This window comes from Neodiprion virginianus, chromosome 1 (assembly GCF_021901495.1).
Source record: "Neodiprion virginianus isolate iyNeoVirg1 chromosome 1, iyNeoVirg1.1, whole genome shotgun sequence".
NCBI lineage: Eukaryota > Metazoa > Arthropoda > Insecta > Hymenoptera > Diprionidae > Neodiprion > Neodiprion virginianus.
In genome coordinates this window covers 36,377,942-36,400,180 of record NC_060877.1, presented here as the reverse complement: position 1 = coordinate 36,400,180, position 22,239 = coordinate 36,377,942, and the positions used below count along the sequence as shown (strand labels likewise).

The 22,239-nt window shown below is 38.2% G+C and overlaps 2 protein-coding genes and 3 non-coding genes across 7 annotated transcripts; 3 read left to right on the top strand and 2 right to left on the bottom strand.

Moving 5' to 3' along the window:
- Nucleotides 1-139: 139 nt before the first annotated feature.
- Nucleotides 140-5,886, bottom strand: LOC124310185 (lipopolysaccharide-induced tumor necrosis factor-alpha factor homolog). 2 transcript variants are annotated; one of them, XM_046773967.1, is made up of 4 exons: nt 5,749-5,886; nt 3,537-3,702; nt 2,899-3,199; nt 140-2,737 (listed from the first exon to the last, which is right to left on the bottom strand). In XM_046773967.1, exons 2-4 carry the CDS (start codon nt 3,697-3,699, stop codon nt 2,635-2,637), a joined length of 567 nt encoding a protein of 188 aa, XP_046629923.1. In that variant the 5' UTR covers nt 3,700-3,702; nt 5,749-5,886; the 3' UTR covers nt 140-2,634. The 2 variants fall into 2 exon arrangements, with proteins under 2 accessions (XP_046629923.1, XP_046629922.1); XM_046773966.1 differs by having other exon boundaries at nt 5,696-5,875.
- Nucleotides 5,887-6,048: 162 nt separating this feature from the next.
- Nucleotides 6,049-10,510, top strand: LOC124310181 (kinesin-like protein costa). Of its 2 annotated transcripts, none has more exons than XM_046773951.1 (2): nt 6,049-6,147; nt 6,699-10,510. In XM_046773951.1, the coding sequence occupies exon 2, from the start codon at nt 6,779-6,781 to the stop codon at nt 9,308-9,310; it is 2,532 nt and encodes an 843-aa protein (XP_046629907.1). In that variant the 5' UTR covers nt 6,049-6,147; nt 6,699-6,778; the 3' UTR covers nt 9,311-10,510. The 2 variants fall into 2 exon arrangements, with proteins under 2 accessions (XP_046629907.1, XP_046629906.1); XM_046773950.1 differs by lacking the exon at nt 6,049-6,147 and adding an exon at nt 6,154-6,499.
- Nucleotides 10,511-15,619: 5,109 nt separating this feature from the next.
- Trnae-uuc (transfer RNA glutamic acid (anticodon UUC)) lies at nt 15,620-15,691 on the bottom strand. Its single transcript has one exon. It is a non-coding gene; the product is annotated as a tRNA-Glu (tRNA).
- Nucleotides 15,692-16,058: 367 nt separating this feature from the next.
- Nucleotides 16,059-16,176, top strand: Trnal-caa (transfer RNA leucine (anticodon CAA)). Its single transcript has 2 exons — nt 16,059-16,096; nt 16,132-16,176. It is a non-coding gene; the product is annotated as a tRNA-Leu (tRNA).
- A 656-nt stretch (nt 16,177-16,832) lies between these two features.
- Nucleotides 16,833-16,904, top strand: Trnae-cuc (transfer RNA glutamic acid (anticodon CUC)). The gene has a single exon. It is a non-coding gene; the product is annotated as a tRNA-Glu (tRNA).
- The last annotated feature ends 5,335 nt before the right edge of the window (nt 16,905-22,239 follow it).

The window sequence follows — 22,239 nt, the reverse complement described above, 5'->3', positions numbered from 1 at the left end:
ATTCGTATCAAGTTTCATTAGTAAATTCGAAAGCAAATGCGAAACATGTAAGAATAAAAAAAAAAACAAGAAATAAAACTGGATGAGTTTGAAATATAGAAATAATTTAGAGGGAATGATTTAGTCAAGACATTGCGACTGAAGAATTAATATTATATTAAATAATATATTCATTTATTTATCAAGATGACGATTATGTACACCTACCGATTATACACAAAAATCAGATATTTCCAATACCCCATTGGCCGTGTACAGACAATAAATATTGTTATTACAGATATTCCCCAACTATTACGATTGTCTAATTTGTTCATTTATTCCCTTCTCTTTCGTATCGCAATCATCAGACAATATCATCGATTTACTAGACTTTCAGTCGATCTAGATCACATCTTCTTATTATTAATTGTATATAAAATACGTTTTCATCATTTGGTACACCCTTTTCCTAGCACGTCAATTCTGTCCTGAATTGAGGACCAAACCGTTAATGCTTAATTGAAACGTGAACAGAATGATTAGCGCAATAATTGTGTCACAGTTTTAGTTAGAGTTTACATGTGGGTAGTAAACAATATGAATAATAATATTTTATTAATCTCTCATGGTCGATAATAAATGTTGGCGTGATTATAATTACTAAACTGCAAGTAATTTCAACGCACTATCAAAGGTTGGTCTAACTTATACTTTACAGTATTATTCGTATGTCTGATTTTTTTTTTTTTTTTATCTTAACAAAGTAAATTTTTACCTACTGATGCAGACTTATATATTTAGCATTGAACACTTAGTTACATATCTCGTTTGAAGTAGAAAAATAAAAACTTACACAATTGATCAAGGAAGTCGAAAATCATGAATGGAAAACTGATGATAACGTAGATACAATGGCTTGTTGTTTAATAAAAATTAAACTCAGACCAAATTGGGTAGTTTTTTTTTTCTTTATCTTCAAATTATATATACATACGTACTTACTTTCTAATTTCAAGCAATTTAGATATTCGTATCCAATTTAATAATTTGAAATATTTTTTGTCAAACTTTTTGAATACAAACAATGAAAAAGGCATAATATAAAAATATAAAACTTATGTTTAATAAAGGTTTCTTTGAAAAATAACAGCAGGGTACACAGGCCACGTCGTACCTTCCTCTCTAAATATTCAATTTCTCACAGCCCTTTGAATAATTTTCGACAAAACATGCATGTGATTTTCACACTTCTATCTGACTCGTTAACCCTCCGCCGGTCATGTGTTATTTTACTGACGTCGTCAGTCATTATCAACGATTTCGTCACACGAGTTCTTTTTCCCTTCACTTAGAGATTTTCAAAAGTTTGCAAAAGATTCAGGTAATCAGTTTCAGGTGCCTACTTGATATTCCAATAGTTTACATTACGAAATTTTCAAATAGTTAATGAATAGAAATTGTTAAACAATGAAAAATTCCCGAGACAGCGATAAGTGAGAAGGTCAGGATGGACGATATCGTCCATGTTTGCTGGCGGAGGCTTAATTTGAGGTGGAAATATTTCCGTGAGCTGAACAGATGCTGTCAAGAGACAAATATTTTTTTGTAATCAGATCTTCGCGTAACGTATCACGTATGGTGCGACAATTTGCAAGTACGTCAACAAACACCATATTATCAACCAACATCGTAATACAGGTATATTATTTACCAATCTCTTATTTTCAAAAAAGCCTGTAAATGTTTCACAACCAAGTATCTAGTGCAAAACCTATGAACTAGCAGAGCAAAGCAAAAGTCGTACATTTTCAATGGTCATTTTCTTTATATTTACCTAAGCATGAATTGTTCGCTCTTAACGAAAATACGGTGTTCTTCGAATACTCAATACTTTTTTGATATATATATATATATCATATACATATATATATGATTATCTTGTTTTATAATATTGTTTTACTATACTATATTTATGTGCAATATTATAAAACAAGATAATCACATTAACTTGACATATGAAAAAAAAAAGTAAGAATTATAAAGAATGGAAGTAGTATCATGTGAGTTTGATTTTATGCACATAATGAAACGTAATGAGCTACCAGAATGCAAAAATTCTGTGTTCCTGTACAGTGAATCACCACTCTTTTCAGTACGACTACATCAAGAAACCTAATGTCCAGTAATAATAGTGAGTATAGGGCATATGAGATGTCAATAACACTCTTTTCTCTTGACTCTCAATTCTTAGCGACGAGGATTTATGTATACAAGGAAAGCTCAGATCAAATCAATCAACCTGTTAATATTCCCCATGGCAATGAAGTAAGATTGTTTCAGAATCAACGGAATGTGTTTCGCATGAACTGAACGTTTTTTAAGAATTCTTCCAAACATTCATTGAAAGGGTAAGCAATTGTAGAAATAATTGGGATCATAAAATTATACGTTTCATCTATCTCTGATAGAATTTGTATAAAAAAAAAAAAATATTTGCGTCTGTGAGTGAATGTTTAATATATACGAATATGTAAAGAAGAGAACATTTTCGTCCTAGTCAAAAACGGCCAAGGTTTCACCTCGATCTGTAACTGTAGAATAATTACTCCAATACTTCAAGGTTAAACTTGACTATTGTGACAATCACAAAATTCAAGCCTTATACGTTCCGATGTAAGCCTTACAATTGGGACACGAATGGTGAACATTCACAAAGGCATTACTGCAATATGGCAACCATGAACACAAGCAACACCTGAAATGTAACAAATCAGCTTTGGTAAATAAATCATTGCATCAAACTGACGAAAATTCATAAAGCGAGCTCAGTTTTGAGGGGCAGCATTAAACGTGAATAATATATAGGATATGGTCAGCAACTGTAACTCTTACACAGGTAAAATGTCCAAAACTTACCCGAGTAAACATAAAATTATGCAACAAATGTGAGCGTTCGCTTGAGTTTCCGATACCGTGGTTGTTTTTATATCCGCCCGACAATTAGGACACACCATTTTTAGTGGGTTTGGTCCAACTGCATAAGCAACTGGTTGTTGCACAACTTGTATTTGAGCAGGTGTCGCGTAAGACTGTGGAGCTGGGTTTTGCTGTTGAGGATAGGGAGCGGCAGGTCGTGGCTGAAATGATTGGGGTTGGCTTTGTGTCTCTGGCGTTGGCATTGGCATCGGCATTGGCATGGCTGCTGGCGGAGGATTATCTGCAAAAAAACAATGTAGCAGTGCATCATTGATGTTGAACATTTTTTAGCTTCGTCGTTGTTCAGTACAAGTGTTGTGAGAATTTTTCTTATGCCAAAAGTTCTAATGCTGTCTGTCGATATAAACGTACATCATTCACAATCATACATCATTCATATTCTTTTTCTCGTTTTAATTCAGACATTACGTAAGGTATGTTTATTAAAATTTTCGTATTAGATATGTCGTCAAATTAAAAACTCGTACTATTCAAGTATGGAACAAGTTTCACTAGCTTGAAAAGTGAAATAAGCTAAATTGAGAAGACTGAAACTATTGTATAATGTGGAAACATACAAGATCCAGGCATTGGCATCGCTGTGTCGACTGTTGGGTACGGAGCAGAAGAAGGTGGAGGATAAAGGCGAGGACCTGCCGCAGTATTGGCGACAGCTTCGTCATACGAGGGCGGAGCAGTTGGTGGTGGAAATCCACTTCCCATCAGGTGGTTCTTCTCCATTTTCTGTAAACAAGGTAGTGGTTATCTTTTTGACCGCAGTTGCATACCATATAATTTTTGTAATGTTACATAATTTTATGCATGTATTGTTTTTTTTTTCTGCCTTTATACTATGAGCATATTAGATGGTTATGCATGTCGGCAATGATCTAAAAATCTCAATTATTGGCCGTTGTCATGACTATTGCTTTCAAATGTAGAATGAAAGAATAAGTTTTGAAATCTCAATTTTACAAATTTAGAATCAATTTAAATGTTTGTTACTTCAATTCTATGGGGTTTGAAACAGGTGTTTCTACTTTGTATGTATTTAAACGGGTATTCAGATGTGGTTGAAGTCAATTAACGTTACTATAACGACGCATGTTTAGGAAAAAACTTTAATTGCACCATTAGAATTGTCCGAAATTTAATAAACTATACTATATCAAACAAAAAAAAGCCAACTTTTTGAAAGTGATTCTAAAATGGAATAATAATGAAATGCTTCTTGATGTTTTGTAACGTTAACATTACTTACTTCAACCTCATATATTCAGCAGTCATTCACTAACTGCCCTTAATTTAAATTCGTTTCTGATACGTAACAAAATTCATTATTACTGTTAAGTTTATAGTTTGCTTATATGGTTCGTACATAACACACTATTTGTCATGAATATTCATGAATGAGCGAGTGTGAATAGAAAGTCGTTAGAAATTGTGAGAAAAGAATTCTATGTATACAAATACTTATACACTAAAAAGTTGAAGAAGTGCTTTCGGTTTGCTTTCGAAATGCAATCTTCACCTACAAACCTTCAATTTGAGTCAAAGATTACACAGTATTACTAAGATACCATTTTTTTACACCTATTGAGAACAAGGTTCAAATGAAAAAAAAATAATCACTATACGTAGTTTTTAAATGTAATTTATGCTTCTGCATTTCAGGCAATGTAAAAATAGCAAAACATGATTAATTTTAATAATACTTTGAAGAAATATCATTGTTTACACTGTTATTAATATTCTACTGTAATTATTCGTCAGCAAAGGCGTATATTTCAAAGAATTTTTTTCTTATTAAAAATATCTTTTCCTTGAATATGATTAAATTCAGCATGAGTCAACAAGGAACATATTGTAAAATATGAAAATTCTGTGGATAAAATTATCTTCTTTGTGTTTCGACTATTGAATTTTGAAATGAGATCGTATAAGTGACGGTCTGTTTGATTAGTAAGTATAAAAATGCCTACGAATGTGGAAACTACGGCACCACCGAATCACCTGATCGTTATTATACCAGGAACACGTTGCATCAGATTAATGTGGTTTCACCATAGATATAACAGTAGAGCTTCGCGTACTCTCGATGCTCTCCCGATCGCTTCTACGAGAAACATGCAGCGAAACAACGTTCTGGCTCCACGAAAATTGCGTGAGCACGCAGCTAATAATGTCACTGATGCGTGCCTGTAAAATATGCAAATATGCACACATCACTGATCTCTATAGTATTCACACATCCTTCTTGTTGCATGTGCATCCTTCCACCTGAGCTGTGCAGCAGATCGTAAACGACAATGCTTTATACGAACCGATAAATTTTGCAATCCGGTGTTTTTAAGGTCCTACGTATTCGATAAAGATAAAATAACGACCAGGTTATTCTTGCCATTAGCTTGTTAGGGATGAAATATCGATCACAAAATTGTGAGAACTATACATAATCAGAAAGAAAAATAAAAACTCAATCGAATCGTCGAGGGCTATGGTGATTTGATTTATCGTTATTTTTGATTTACACATCTGTCAAATATTTTTAAAACATGTTCTTATTCTCTTTGGTTTTTCCCGACTTTAGCCAGGTTTGCAACCAGCTCGAGCTATTTCGCAGGTGACATTTGGATCTGAAGAATCATTTTTTCGTCGCGAGATCAAAATACATAATTTCGATTGCGAGAATTCGTTGTGATCGAGTTTAGGCATACTTGCGTTTCATATTACTTACGTATAGATTGCGTATTGCTTGTACTCCCAACTGTGTGGTATGTTGTGACTTACGTAAATCCGCAGCTACGTTTGTCAATCAGAAATAAAATCACTCCGATTCTACTCGATGGGAAATTTCGTTAGGTCATCGCTTTAACCACAGAGCATTCACGGATCTCTATACACACACGTGCACAGCTCGCATTCGCAATTACAGTTAACACATCTCTCGCAACGTTCATGCAACAATTTCGCACAACTTCAGTCGACACTCGGTGACTCACGCGGCAGCACGCGGTCCATTTGTTGCCAGCTTCAGCCCTTTCGACACATCTTTACAACGATTCTGATTGGTTGATGACTGACTGTCTGCGGCGCTACCAACCCTACGCAATCCAGAAATTGGACGGGATAGAACAGCTTTCTCTCTGATAGAACGAGAATCACCAAGTGTACCAACAAGACGAAAACGTAATATACGGCAATATACGGTACACCGATACACGAAAAAACAGGCAGGCTCTGCCTGTAGTAAATATTATTGATTTACCCGTGGATTTACTTCGTCATTCCGACATATAGCGGATAGATTTTTATGACTCTCTTTAATCACGACAGCCAGATTTTGATCTTGCAATTCTATTTTCCACAGTAAATTTAACCCCCAACGTGGCTCGGGTTTACGATCCGCGGTTTCCACCGAAAATGATTTACTTCATATCAGTGCAAACTCGACCGTGTCCAGTAAACGTGCGTTGAATTTGAAAAACCCACAGAGATATTTCTAAACCGTTAAATCAGACACATGGGTATCGCTAAACCTGTAAGTTTTTCTTCATTTTCATTATATCAGTGTCTCAGATTAATCATTAGAAGAACATTCCAACACAGCAAACGTTTTGTATTGCGATAATTAATGAGTCTGTTACTTGAAATTTTACCCGTTTTTACACGTCAAGTATGCAATATCGTTGACACGGCTACAATGGATTCAATATTTATTTTTCGTTTTAATGTTATAGGAATCTCTTAAACGGGGTCACGAACGTTGATTGTAAAGTTCAGTCCATTCTGACCTTACCAACCCCAGAAGCTGTTCGATATGATGCATTACGGTCCATGGATTCATCATCAGGGAATCCTGGACAATCGGCAATGCTACAATCAGTACATCGAGGAAGTACAGGCTTTCAGACATCCCAGGGAACAGCAGGACGAGGAGCTCAAGCACACGGTCGAAGAGATTCAGGAAACACCGGACATCGAGGTTGGGACATCCGGAGAGCGAAGTTCCAGTGCAGACTTATTCAGGCTCGAATTTGCGGCTACTCAATGGTCCAAGTTGGTCTCAAACGCAGAAGGTTTGTTCAATAAACTTGTGACCAGCAACATATTGCCCCATACCGAACAGGATCAGATAGAGCAATGGCTCTGCATGAAGCAGGAGTACGAGGAATGCATAGCCAGCGACGACACGGCGAGTTTACAGGGGTTCGCAGATGTTACCAGAAGGTCTTTGGAGAGAATAGAAGAAGTGACTGAAACCGATGAAAAAACAGACGAGTCTGCGACGTGTGGGGAGTTCAGGAACGAGTCTGACAGTAGCTGCAATTCCGAGACGGAGGATTTGTCCGAAGAAGAAAGCGACATAAGTTCTGAGAATCCGGATTTTCTGGACAAGCTTGACGAGCTGATGAATAAGTTTAAAAACGATACGGACAATGTCATTGATTCGAAAAAAGATGAGTTCAGGAAAATGGATATTATCATTGATACCTCTGCCGCAGAATCTCTGAATAACGGTAACGACTATTTGCCAATAGTTAAGCCAACTCCTATCAGAAATCCTAGTTCCAGGAGAAACTCAATGCTCCCGGGTTCAGATATGTGCAATGGAGTACTGGCATTCAACGGTGGATACAAACAGTGTCAAGATACTAATTTTAACCACCAATTGTCAGCACTCATTGCTGCTAATACGCTGGAAAATCGAGAAGTTGATTTTAGACTTGACAACAACGTTAACGTCGTTAAAATACAGAAAGAAACACATTCTCCGGACTTGTTGATCGAGACGATTAAAAATTCTGATCAAGATCCAGAGCCGATCAAAGTGTTGAAAAATTTGACCCTCACAAACGAGGCGAAGCAAACGCAGGTGAAAAAAATTCAGTCTGATTTGGAAGGGGCGCATAAACGCATAGAAGAACTTCAGAATACGATACAAATAAAGGAACAGTTCATAGCTGATATGATAAAGAATTCCGAAGCTAGAGCAAGCGCCAAACAAAAGTTTCAGAGAAAACGAAGCAAGCTTGAAGAGGAGTATTATAACACTAGGACGCAACTTGCTCAAGCAGAAAATGCCTCCTTGTACAAAGATACCGAAGATAAATCAGCGCATAAGAAGGAAATTGAATTATACAAACACATGGCAATTCACTATGAGAAACGATTGATGGATATTGAAATGATAAAACAGATTGCTGGCGATTCTGCAAAGAAAGTGTTGGAGCTTGAGAGTTCGTTAAATTCGTCTAAGAAGCAAATGGAGAAGCTGAAGAGACAGCTGAAAAAAGAAGACGAGCACAAAAAGCAGCTGGAAAATGAGCTAGTCCAGGATCAGAGAAAGATAAGAGAATTGGAGGAGAAGTACAACTTAACAGCTTCAAAATTAAAGGAAATACAGTCCGAAAGTGAAGATGACAGAAAGAATTCAAAGTCGCAAAACGATTGTTCCGATAAGAAAAAAAACCTGCTTGAAGTGAGCGCAAGAATTTCACATCTGGACCATGTTCTGAAAGAGAAATCAATGGATCTGGAGAGAACGGCTGATACAGATGAGAAAGAGGCCCTGAGGCACGAGATAAGAAATCTCAGGAGGACCAGGGACTGTCTAGTGGATGAGAAGTGCGATCTGGATGAAAAGTTACAGAAAGAAAAAACACTGACGATAGTAGAGGAGAGAAAACTGCTTGAATGTGGGGAAACGATAGAGGCTATTGACGCAATGATTGAGCATAAAAACGAAATGATATGCGGCAGGAAGTGTTTCGACGAGAATCAAGTGAAGAGAGAAAAAGGTGAGCAAATGCTGATGGAAAGATTGATGAAGCTGTCGGACGGTGAGATGAGAACTCTGTTTTACAAATACTTTCTCAAAGTGATCGACTTGAAAGAAAGTTCAAAGAATTTGGAGATCCAGGCCGCGGAGCTAGAGGCTCACGCAGAAACCCAAGAGTGGAGAATCCAGACACTGACTAACGCCCTGAAACAAACGAAGCTGGAAGCGGAGAGAAGGATCGTTTTGATGCAAAGAGAACATGAAGAAAAGCTGCATCTGATGTTCCGGCATTTCGCCGAAGAAACTAGCAGCTCAGGTCATGACAGGCTCGACAAGGACTCAGAGTTGGCTAGATGTAAGAGGGAGAACAGAAGCTTGAGACGGAGGCTTGCCGACGTCGAGGGTCTTCTAAAAGGATCTACTCATCCGCGAGCCGCTAGTCCTGCCAAAATACCTCAGCAAGGTTTGAAGCAGATAGCCCCCAGCACACAGCCTACGACTAAAGTCACCAGGCAGAGAAATAAGCTCATCATACAGAAGACAATCGATACCGATAAGAGGCACAAATAAAAGACTGCCAAAATCATTTGAGAAAATAAACGAACAAACATCTGAATCAAAAATTAAGGCTAGAATTTAGCAAACAGGTATTATAGGTACAGTTAATACAACATATGTGATACTCATAGTAATCGGTTTAGATTTAATTATTTTTCTTTCCTCGTTTTTTCTATTATGTTTTTATGAACAAGGAAAAAGATTTCGCGCTATTTTTATTTTTCCCTTACAACATTAACGGGAATCAATTTTGCTCAAAAAGTTTGATAATTTGCAGTACTCTGAGTATAGCAAGTAAAGTAAAGCATAGAAATTATCACGATTTAAAGTAAGCGAATTAGAATTAATTTTGTATAATGCAGCTGTGAAACAAATGTAAGTGTTCTAATTGTAGCGGCCTAGTATCAAACTAAGTGAATAATCGTTTATAAGTTGACAATTTGAATGTGAAGAAATGGTATTCTTTGGCTTTGAAAACTCTTGCAATATGCTTTCACAATTTGGTATAATACCATTGACAGTCCGATCCAAAAAATAGGAAGTTTTTATTCTGTTTATTTAATTATTTCATACAAATAATGAAAATTCGCCTCACATCTATTACTCAACTAATTAATACTACTCGTAAAATTGAAAATTGCATTACTATCAAATACTATTGTAATAATTAAGATTGAAAGTACGTACTACAGTAAGTGTAGTAAACTGCCTGTATGTTGTATAACAAAATTTAGAACTCGAAAAATTTTAGTCTACATATTATACATAATAAACATTGCAGAAGGCAATCAATAATCACAACATAGGATAATAGTTTGCGACACGTACAAGTAATAAAACGTGCATATATTATGTCGTTTGACATATTGATTATCATTATTAACGTAGAATTTTTTATGAAATTCTCTGTACAAAAATCGTTTCATTTGATCGTTTATCCGGTTGAAATACGTTGTTAATCCAATGCAATATTAATTGTTATTCAATTCAAATTAGAACCCGGTTAAAACGAAAAAAAATTTAGTATATAATTCTCAATACCGTTAGTGAGTTTAAAATATGATCTAAGATATATTTTCGAAAAATATTTATAATGTACATTTATACGAAATGTAATCGCCACTCCACGAGCAGCATATCCACGACACCTGAACCAATGTATTTAAATTATTTATTGTAATTTTTTTTGTAAATAAATTTATATTAATTTAATCTTTAACGTTTGTATACCATAAACAGAAGAAGAAACTTATAACGATAATCGTGCACATTTAACAATAAGTCTGGTACATTTTCTACCTTGTTATCGACGGTAACACGCTTTAAACTGTTATCTACAGTTGATCGTGATCTAAGCCCTTTTTACCGACGGCAAAAATGTGACACAGGTTCTTGTGTGACTTGTAAAACTCGTCGATTGGTGGAGGCTGTTGTATAAATAGAACCCACAATGCATCAGTTATCAAATTCAAATTTTCAGTCACCGTCTCTATCGTCATTTGGTGAGTTTCAATCATTTTTGCTACGATATTAGGCTTAGTTCATACGAAATATGGCGACGAATGAATGTAGGACAATTTTTCTGCAGCTTATTAATTCCTATCATCATAATAATATGCTTTTAATAAAAAAAGCATCGAGTCATCGCGCGATATAATTCGAAATAAGCACTATTATTTGACTGGTGAATCAAATCCATCATCCGTGGACTATGTGGATCAATGTATTCACGGGTATCGGATGGCTTCGACTTGAACATGTCGCTTATGCGATCGATTATACGAATATATAGAAGATGAACGCTGCACAATATAATGCGGAATAATGTATGGGCTGCAGATTTTCCACAGCGTCAATAATTCGAGTTCATTCTAGCGCGTCGAGTAAAGACAGCTAGTTCGCCTGCATAAGAATTCTGTGATTTGACAGTAAGATTTGAGGGAAGTAGCGCGATGAAACAGTTGCGTAGATTATTCAGCAATCGATTCGCCTGAACGACGAAGTTCGCTGCATATTACAACGCGTCGATCATCACTGTGCGTTGCACAACAAGTTCATCCCAGGCCGGAGTGGTCTTATACAGATGTGCCAGAAATTTTTTAACCTTAAACTGTACACCATGACTATCTGAAGGTAATATAACGGAAATCCAAGATAGTTGTATAAACCGCTGCGCAGTTGGAGTGTGAGGATTGATGCAGTGTAGCCAATTTGTGGAATAATCAAACTAACGTATGACGAAATCGTCGAATGAATTTTTCGATTTTAATCGCATAACTGAATCCGATGTTAATAAAACGATAATTAACGATCCCGCCAAATTTGCGCCTCGGTCTACACGTTTAATGGATATTATAATCCTACTCCGGATATCACATATCATACGCACTGTGTGTTATAGAGGACCATTAGACGAAGGCCTGATATCAGATCGTAAATAATCCGATCTTAAACGGTTCATTTTAATCGCGTGTCTCTCCATTCGAGGGAATACTAGAACCTGCACCACCTAATTATATAATACTATAAGGCTAACCGAGAGTTTCAAGTCGAGTTTCGATACTAGCTTAAGATATTAACGACACTGTTAATCCAACTTTATTACACCGACTCCTTAGGAATACGCTGCAGTCAATATTGCTACGACGTCTCGAAACGCGTGCAGAACACATACATAGATTTATCGAATCGTCATTGTCGAGCACTAAAATTTGTGCAACGAAGCGTGGATTCCTTTAGGTGAACTCATAAATTTTAGAAACGTGCACGAGAGATTGAAAAAGTAAAAAATGTGCAACAATTAACAGTTAATTGTCAATGTGATACTTTCCGGTTATCGATTATTAAACTCTTTCTTTCAAATTTATTCATGCTCCTACAGTGAGAGAAATTTTTGTTCCGGTTACCGGTCAATCCTTGACTATTTTAATTTTTTACCATAACCGAAAAATATAGTTCTAGGTAGAAATTGAAAATTAGTTTTCTAGCTGTTACCGGAAGATCTAGTATCCGTTACTATTGTTTCTCATTACGATCACTGTTGCGATATCTTCTTGTCACTGTTGCAAAAATTTAATACTTGTGCAGCAAGAAATTGACGTTAAGGCCTTGTTTAACTAAAAAAGTAGAGTAAACATCAGAAACTGATTTTGCGTTGCAATAACCAAAAAAGGATCGACAATAGCGCAAAATGGTTACGCGTACCTCGTTTTTCGTAATCCGAACAATATTCAGTTTTTTTAACGATACCTGTTTTACTGAATTTTTCTAGTTACTGTAACAAATTAAATTTTTCTCAGTGTATACATCAAACCAAGAACATTCAGTGCGAGTGACCGTAGTAAACAAGAATAAATAAAATTTTCTGTTCACAGGCTCGAAAATTCATTTTCATTTTATACCAAGAACCTTAACACTCGTATTCGGTTATGGTAAAAAATGAAAATAATGAAGGACACTATTCTCACCGCAACGAGAAATTTCTCTCGACGTAACGAACGGGGTTTCTTTCGCTTCTTATTTCCTTACGAGAAAAAGTCGCGGCAGTTATAAAGCGGTGAATGTTGATTACGTCCATTTTCCACGATCTTAAATGTCCGCTTAAGAGTTCCACAATTCCCATTCCGAACTTCCGCGGTATTTTCACGATCCGTGCAATTCTAGGCGGTCAGATGCCGCGGGTAAAGCCTCTTACTTTTTTTCACCCAGGGATACCTTTAGATTTATGGTTACACATGCTCATTATATTGTTCATTAATGTCTTCTCTACCGTGATGTTCGTCACCAGCTTTTATTTTTTGTCGGAAACTCTACACAGATGAACCTATGTAATACCATATCCCTCTTTTAACCGCCCCGCGGTTCAACCTCGGTCGTAATCCGTAATATAAGGCGATGAGATAATAGCGCTCGGCCTCTATTTCCAGAACGAGGTGCTGCAAGAATAAAATGGACCGGTTTGTTTTTTATTTTCTTCTTCTCGAATAAAAGTTGTCGCACCTCTTTTCCTATACTTTCTTAATCCTTCGCCTTGAGCCCCCCTAGATTCTCGATAAACACTGCCGAAATTCGAAACTTCGAAGCTCTTCGACAGCAGGAGCAAAAATCCCATTATACGGTGGCAAAATTTTTACATAGGCGGTTAATCGTTGCCGGACATAAATTTTCGTTTATTGAACTCTCCGAAGTCCGGGGGGCAATCACCTGTCTGAAAAAAATTTCATACACGAGTTCTATATATATATATGTATATGGGTATATATATGTATAGGTATGTATATTATAAAAATAAGTTAAAGATGGGGGAAAAAGAAGAACCGTAAAGCTGAAACCATTTGGTTTCACAAGTTATGGTTGTGTTTTTAAACATTTTATTTCACGTCATTCGTAAAATGCAAAAGCCGCTATAATTTAGCCTTTATTAATTACACGCATCCTAAATCGAGGAGGCTGACTTTCGTGAATTACGACGCAACACGCGCTGAACGGGTAAACCAATAATAACAGAATTTTTCCCCACATGTACCGCTTGCTGTCTGTATATCATATTATACCTATCCTTCATTTTCGAATATTAAAATATGCTCGGCAAATTATTGCTTTGGACAGTTGCCATTTCACGTCTATTCGAATGTAATTATACTGTGTTTTTAAGTGATGTATATGGAAATTTTGAAATATTATACCTAACTTAAATACAAACTGTCAGCGAGCTGTGATTCCAATATCTCGCGAATGGGTATTTGGTACATAAACTTTCACGTCTGTATGAGTAACGCGCATTTTCTGTTAAGCCTATATACTCAAATACCACAAATAATCGTTTCTCGTGTTTAAGTAAAACAAACACGTTTCTGTTAAACCGGGATCACGTATTTAATTATTCAAGCAACTTTTTACCGATATTCCTTAGCTCTCGACCTTCGGCTGCAATATCTGTCTTGAATCATACGAAAATGCAATAATAAATTTGCTTCTTTCACATGATAAATTTTCTCAATTTATCTCATCGACGAAAAATTATGCACAAATTTCATCACCAATGTTGTTTGTATCGACCTAATTCAAGGGCTGCATGTATAATATATATTGAGTGGGAAAATATGTCTAACGGTAAGCGAATATACGATGCAGGTAGATCAAGTATAATATTATAATCAGTTACTCGAGGAAAGAAAATCGTACTTTATATTACAACCCGACATATCGGGACAATCTCTTGAAACTTGAAAATCCACCGCGCATGCGCCGAGTAATTCGATCTCATTGGTCGGCGAAATCTTCCCGCGGCGATATATTTGTCTGCGATGCAGGCGGGCCAACCTACGCAAAATGTGTACGTTTGAATTTTCAAAGAGCGTATAAGCATTGAATTCCGACCGTTCTTTGAAGAATCAACTTTCCGAAACGATAACAAATGCTTCCCAAACCTTTCCGAGTCGCTGCCTCATTTTTTTGAGATTCTAACCTCGAAAATTCGTATCAACTACATCGCCGCCGGAAACAAAGTTTGACGGCTGAAAACTCGTGATGGCCAGCCTGCGCGAACAGCCGATAAAACTCGCGCATGCGCGGATGACATTCGAGTTTAAAGAGATTGTCTCGGCAGATATTTACATGAGCATTTGTTTGATCCAATTTAATTATGCTTGGCGAATCATGATCTCAGTGCGACAACGCATCATCAATCAGTTTAAGCAAGAAGTTAATAACTGGGATCGATTATAGTAATTCAAATGTACCTGAAGCGATTTGAAAACGTCTTGAATGGACTCAACTTTACAAAGTTCCGAAGTCACGTAAGTTCTTCATAAACTCCGGCAGAGATACGGAGAAATACGGTTTCTGAAATTACGCACCCATTATATCAGCTATATATGTTTCTCGTGTTTCTCGGCGCATTAAAGCCATATAAATGCCGAACAGTAGCTCGCCATAATATAACGACGGCGTCGAGCTGACGTAGAGCTTGCAGCTTGCTTATACCTATATGTAAGTGCTGTTGAACAAATCGGCGCGCAGAATTACACGCGTCTAGGAAGCTGCCATCTCCCATCTGTCTTTTCGACGATGGAGATTTACCATCGTTGCATTATACCTATACGTTATTGAAAAATTTCCGTGCATATGTGCAAGCATCGTGTCGGAGCAGGTAGTAAAATTTACGGTAGCTCGAATGGTCGTAATTTTGAAAGAAAGTAAAGTCGCAGTAAACGTCTAAATCACATCTGCATGCCTAATATAGACATGCACGATGCGTATCGCTTGCGTGTAGGAAGGAGTTGGAAAAATCCGGAAAACGGATGGAAATAGAAAAAAAATTTCCCGTACCGGGAATCGAACCCGAGCCTCCTGGGTGAAAGCCAGGTATCCTAGCCACTAGACCATACGGGATATGAAAAACTTGGTTTGAACGCAATATATATCCAGCAATGATTCTAAAAATTATCGAACTACCGTTTTTTTATTTTTTTTTTAATTCTTATCTAATTTTCGTCAAATTTTTATCGCAATGAAATAACATTTTTCTACATCCTCCGGAAATTGTTCAGAGACTATAAACGTAGTTGAAAATATTGTAAATTATGACAGCCATATTAGTGTGATTCTTATTTTAAGCGATATGACGTTTACTCGGAAGCTTTATTTTAAGCTTGGTATCAGCGTTACGGATTACGTAACGACGTCTGGTTTAACAATCGCGTAATGAAATCACTGCGTGTTGGTTATTGTACAAAATTTATGAACTCGACGAACAAGTGTCAGGATGGCCGAGCGGTCTAAGGCGCCAGACTCAAGGTTCAACCTTCTCAGCAATGCTGAGTGTCCGAGGCTTCTGGTCCTCTCTGAGGGCGTGGGTTCGAATCCCACTTCTGACAGATTTTTTTTTTTCCTTTTTTTTATTCTTGAATTAACCCACGAAAATGTGCCGATCATCATTATTCCGCAAGTTTATTACTCAGCTACAAGTTCCGTGCCGTGTAATTGCTTGGTGAAAATTGTTGAGCGAAAAGAAAGAGGAAGATAAAGAGAGGCGGTAGAATTATAAGCTCGATAAGGGTGAATGTAAGCTCTTTGGGAATGTCGGTATGTACTCAAATGCCGACTTTCAACGTTCTTTTATAATTTTCGTTTAACCGCCCACTGAGAGGTCAGAGGAACGATTCGATTACCTTGTTACAAGCTGCGTTCGTTATTATTCATGGCTACATTATTGTCGCTGTAAACCTGGAGCCGACTGCATAATTCGAATCGCCGCGACTCGTTTGCGAATATTGGCGAAAATTATTCTCATTATCATCATGATTATTGTTGTTAATATACATTTACCAAAAAGAATCTCTGTATTCGCGTCACATTATTCTCATTCAGCTGAGAGTAAATTGGACTTCTTACTACCTTGAGGTTCAAGTATTATATAGGTATACGTTTGGTTGATATACCTGTATTTATACAGGTTTAAAATTATACTCATTGTCAGGGCTTTTTTTGAGTTCAAAGTTGTTAATAAAATTACAAGTCAACTTTAATACAATCCGGTATGGTCTAGTGGCTAGGATACCTGGCTCTCACCCAGGAGGCTCGGGTTCGATTCCCGGTACCGGAATTTTTTTTTTGTCGTTTTCCTTTACCCGAAAATGGGGAAGAGCCGATTCCCTTCTTTTTCCTTGCGTCTGATCCAAATTGTGAAACGAATCAATTAACAACCTTGCAATTCATCACTTGATACTCACAAAAACACTGACTTTGAAAACTTTCAAGGGAGGAAAATTCATTATAGATAAATCGTGTTCCGGGATTTAATTATTTTACCGCAAATTTTATTTATTATAAATCGTATCGACAGAACAGTCTTCATGGAAATTTATGATCAAGTTTTCTTCCATTTCCAACGGTCCAAACCGAATGCTGAGAATTAGTAATCTACCTAATTTTTACTTACAATTAGTTCGTTAACTCCATTTTTCTCTGACCGTGGATTGTTATTACGATCTATGCCTGATTATTGTTAACATTTCTGATTTATTACTGATTTCGCCTTAGGGTGATGGATTAATTAATCCTCGTTTACCGCACGTCACAATTTTAAAGAAAAAGTCGTTACAACCTACGCGACATTCGCGTATATTTAGAATATTTCTTATTTTTACAATTCTTAAGAAAATTGTAAGACACTTCAAACACAATCCGTTATGGTCTATAAATATACATTTATTTCCATTGTTTATGTACAATAATTATATCCATTTTAGACTCCGCAAGCTGCCTAACAATGGAAAAAGATTCTGTGATACTACATACATACACATGTGTTAAATGAAAAGCTACTTTGCAAGATGTAATATTTAGGATATGGGTTGACGGATCTCGATAACAAGAGAAAAGGTCAACGACGACGTACACTCAGTTAGGCTCTAGCCGCGTGCCTGGTCAGGAGTACGTGACCGTCCCCGGCATACATCTGTATCTGTCAATAAACACGCTATGTAATATTTAACACGAAATCCCTGTGTCAGTTCGTTACAATTGGCGACGAAGCGTACAGGAAAAAGGAAAAGTTCGTGATACAGTGGAACGTGCGAAAAAGAGAACAGCAAACGAGCGATGCGTTAACGTATAAGTTAATCGTGAGTGAAGAAAGCTCCAGTGAAAGCGGCGGCGAGGACCTGGATTCGAATCAAATTTATAAACTCTCGACATCGGAGTTAATTGCAGAGATCCAAAACCGAATAAGCATAATTGAGTCATTGGAGACGCTGTCGGTGGATGCGTTGCGTGAGCGATTAGTTACATTAGTAAAAAGGCAGCGTGAAGTCGATGACGAGAAGAGTGAGTTAGAGCTGTGTTTCATAGCGAATGACATCGGGGATAACAAAAGGACAGCCGTGCTACTAACGACAATCATCGCCGATACTTATACGTGATGAGAGACTTGTGCGCGCCGACAAAGCCCAAAGACGAGACATTCGCACGACTCGTCGAAATTGTGAGTAAACACTTGGTGCTCAAAGTCATCTGAGACGATGGAGCGGTGTGAGTTTCACCTGGCAAAACAAAGTGAGACAGAAACAGTAACGGATTTCGGGGCTAGATTAAGGGAACTAGCGCTGAATTGTAATTCCGCAGAATTACGAGTGGCGTTAAGAGATCAATTTGTGTGCGGATTGAAAGATCAAGAAACAAAGACAGAGTTATTCCGAGTATCTCAGCTGTCGTACGACAAACGCAACGAGCACGGAGAGAATAATCTCAGGAAATTCGTCAGCAGAGGGTACGCACGCGATGTTTTCGGTAAGGGGCGCACCTAGTGTGACAGCCTAAAAAAAGGCAATTTTTGGGAATTAAAAAAAAAAAAAAAACTAGGGAATCAATCGTTTTAAAATTTTGAGGGTATATTTATACATGTTTTGAGAATACACAGTAAAATTTTTGGAATAATATGTATATTAAATATTTTTGAAATGACACGCGATCTCCGGCGGCGTCAAAAAAAGAGGTCCTCCACTGCTGGAGTGATTGCAGCCTTCTCCGTTGATGAAACCTAAAAAAAAAAAAACTTTCGTTAAACGAAAACATATTGTCTGTACGATGACCCTCGGGCGAACAAAAAAATCAAAAATTGACGAAATGGCGGCATATTGAAAAAAAAAAGTTAAATTTTACCCAAAATTTTGGTCGTTTTTGGCCTACCAAAATCCGATTTTTGATCAGATCAAAAAACTGGAGGGTCATTGTATGGAGAACTATATAGAGAAGATGCAAAAAAAAATTTGATAGCGATCGGATCATTTGTCTCCGAGTAATCACTTCAGCAAATTCGAAAAATGCTGTTTCAAGAAAAACGCGTTTAAAGATAAAATGATCGTTTTCACTGTTATAAATGGATTAAAGTCATACTTACAGCTAATCTGCTATTCCAGGCCCATATAATTCACCTTCCTCTTCCTCAAGAAGTGCTTGTTGAGCTGGAGAAGCTTTTCTTCGAGATGATCGTCCCTCTTTTCAACAAGCCCGTTGGCGATGATCAGCGATTCGTAGTCTCGTCTCGTCCTTAAGGGAGAAACAACCGCAGCGAAATCAACAAGGTCAACGTAAGAAAGATGACTTCGCGAAGAAACGAGAGGATCCACGGGACGACGGCCAGAAGAAGAAATCACAATTATTGTGCTATTGCTGTAACAAGCCGAACCATTTGGCAAAAAATTGTCGACTTCGATTCAAAACGTGCAACTTCTGTCAGCAAAAGGGGCATGTCGAACCGGCATCCAGAAAGAAGGCAAGTACAGCATGTACACGAAGGAGAAGAGGAAACATCGAGCGGAAGCCAGGAAGATTTTCTATGGATAGAGGCGGTTGGGAGTGAAAAAAAAAATTTGTTTCATGTATCGAGCGACATTCGACGTACCGATCCGCAATTTTTTTTATTTTGTTGTCAGTGATAAAGTAAAAATATCGATGGAAGCGGATTCGGGATCGTACGCGACGGTGATTCACGAGGAGATCAAAGAAGAGTTTTTTTCTAAAATTGCATTGAGTCCGCGTAGGTTAAATTTGCGTACAGTATCAGAGATAAAACTTCCGGTTATGGGGCGCAGATAGAGTCGTCTGGTGGAAAACGAAAGATCTCCATCGACGTTGGCGATGTAGTAATGATCGACGACCACTAGGTGGAAGCGCCACATTGATCAAATTGTACCCAAGAAAGAGGGTCCTCGCCGATTTGAACGTCTTAAAGCTAAGAATATGTAACCTATGTTATTTAAAGGGGAGGAAAATGTAGTATCTAGGATATGGGTTGCTGGGTCTCGATAATAAGAGAAAAGGTTAACGACGACGTACACTCGGTTAGGCTCTAGCCGCGTGCCTGGTCAGGAGTAGGCCGTATACAGCTCGTGGTGTTCTCTCCGAGTTGGATCATGACTGCCCATTTCTTGATCATCGCGAGGATGGTGTTTCTCGGTTCTCGATGGATCGGTAACGCTCTTATCATTCTTTTAAGTTGCGTATGCGTCACGGAGTCTTGACTCATTGGGATAGAGGTTCCCCGTTATGTAGGTTATCGCTGGTATCACCGTTGTATTAAGCATGTCGATCTTCTGGGCCGGTGCAAGCGTCGATTGGAGAATCAGCGTTACCTTCTGCTCTATCAGCTCCTCTACTTTTTGTATATTTTTAATCGTGTCTCTCTCCAGCTGCGTGATACCTAGGTATTTATCTCCTTCTCTTATCTCGGGGAGGAACGGTATATCCTCCTCAGTTTCGCTCTCCTGTTCTTGATTTTCGCTCGTGTATATACCACATTTCCTCACGTTCAGGCAGAGACCGATTTCTTTTGCCGCATTTTCCAGGGCGATTTTTATCAATTCAGCCGATTTTTTGTTAGGCGCGTGCGTTTTAAAGTCGTCCATATACGCGGCGATTTCCTGCCTCCCTCTAGCTGCTCTTGTTATCTCGTCGTTGTCGGTGACCGCTGTTATTATATGCGCCGACATGAGCATAAATAACAGGGGACTCATCGAGTCCCCCTGGTAAATGCCTATTTTTACCCGTATGCAGCTCGTGGTGTTTTTCCCGAGTTCGATCGTGACCGCCCATTTCTTGATCAACGCGAGGATGGTATTTCTCGCTTCGCGATGGATCGGCAACACTCTTATCATTCTTTTAAGCTGGGTATGTGTTACGGAGTCGTACGCCTTCTTAAAGTCATACCACGCTGAATAGTTCTTTCTTCCAGCTTTTCTTGCCGACTGCGTGCACGATTTATCCCACAGTAGGCCCTGGGTCGTACCCCAAACTCCTTTTCGTGCCATCTGCTGTTTTGGCAACATCCACTCCGGCATGTTTTCCGCGATCATTTCGCCCAATACTGCAGTTAGTATTTTGTACTCAGTGTTGAGCACCGCAATCGGTCTATAGTTAGCCGGGTCACTAGGGTCTCCGTCCTTGTATATCAGGATCGTTCTTCCCCGTATATCCGCCTCTGTCATTCTTCCCTCTCCCCTGATCGTTCTTATTATCTTTTTTTTGAGATATTCCTGTGCTGCCGGGAGCAACTTGTATGCGGCCGTTGGTATTCCGTCCACCCCGCACGATTTCCACGGCGATGACTTTTTAATCGCACCTACGATTTTCTCTTCGATTTTTTTGGGGTCTAGTTGTTGCGTGTAATCATGCTCATCTGTGTGCGCCTGCATTCGGTGCAGCCACGCATTGAAATTCGGTGAAATCTCTTTTTCGCCGGGTGGTGTGGTTTTAAAGTAGTTTTCCGTGGCCGTCACATCAGGGAAGAAAGGGCGCGCTTTGCTCCGAAAGATCGTCTCACTCGATGGTTTATTCCTAAATTCTCTCCTCAGTCCAAGTGCTTGAGCTCTTGCATATTGCACTTCCTCCTTACGCTGTAGAAATTTCAGCCTCTCTTCACTAGCGCGTATGTACTGAGACGGCGTCATTTTTAGACCCTTAATCTCCTGGGCTTGTTTTTTTAGATTTTTTCCGAAGCGCATGTTATTTATCCCGTATTCGCGTAGCTGTTTTGCACGTTCGATTTTTTTCCTTAAGATATCGATTTTCTTCCGGGTGTATACGTAGTACGACTTTGTGTCGGTGCGCTTATCAGTTTCTTGCGCCAAGAGCCTGCAGGCCGTATATATAGCGTTCTTGCTATATGTATACCTCTTCTCCGGCCTCATACTAGAGTTCTCGATCTCTTCGATTTTTTCCTGTAGCAGGATGTTTACTTGTTTTGACAGTTCCGGCCTTATATAATTCGTGATTCTCTTAATTCTCTGTTTACACTTCAATGCGCGCATACACATTGAGTTATATTCACCTCTCAGGGTTGATGGCAGTTCTACTCGTTGTTCGCCTTCTCGTTGTCGTGCTTCTGCGATGATATTTTCGCGTTCTTCTGCCTGCCTCTCGCGAATACATTGCCGGTCTTG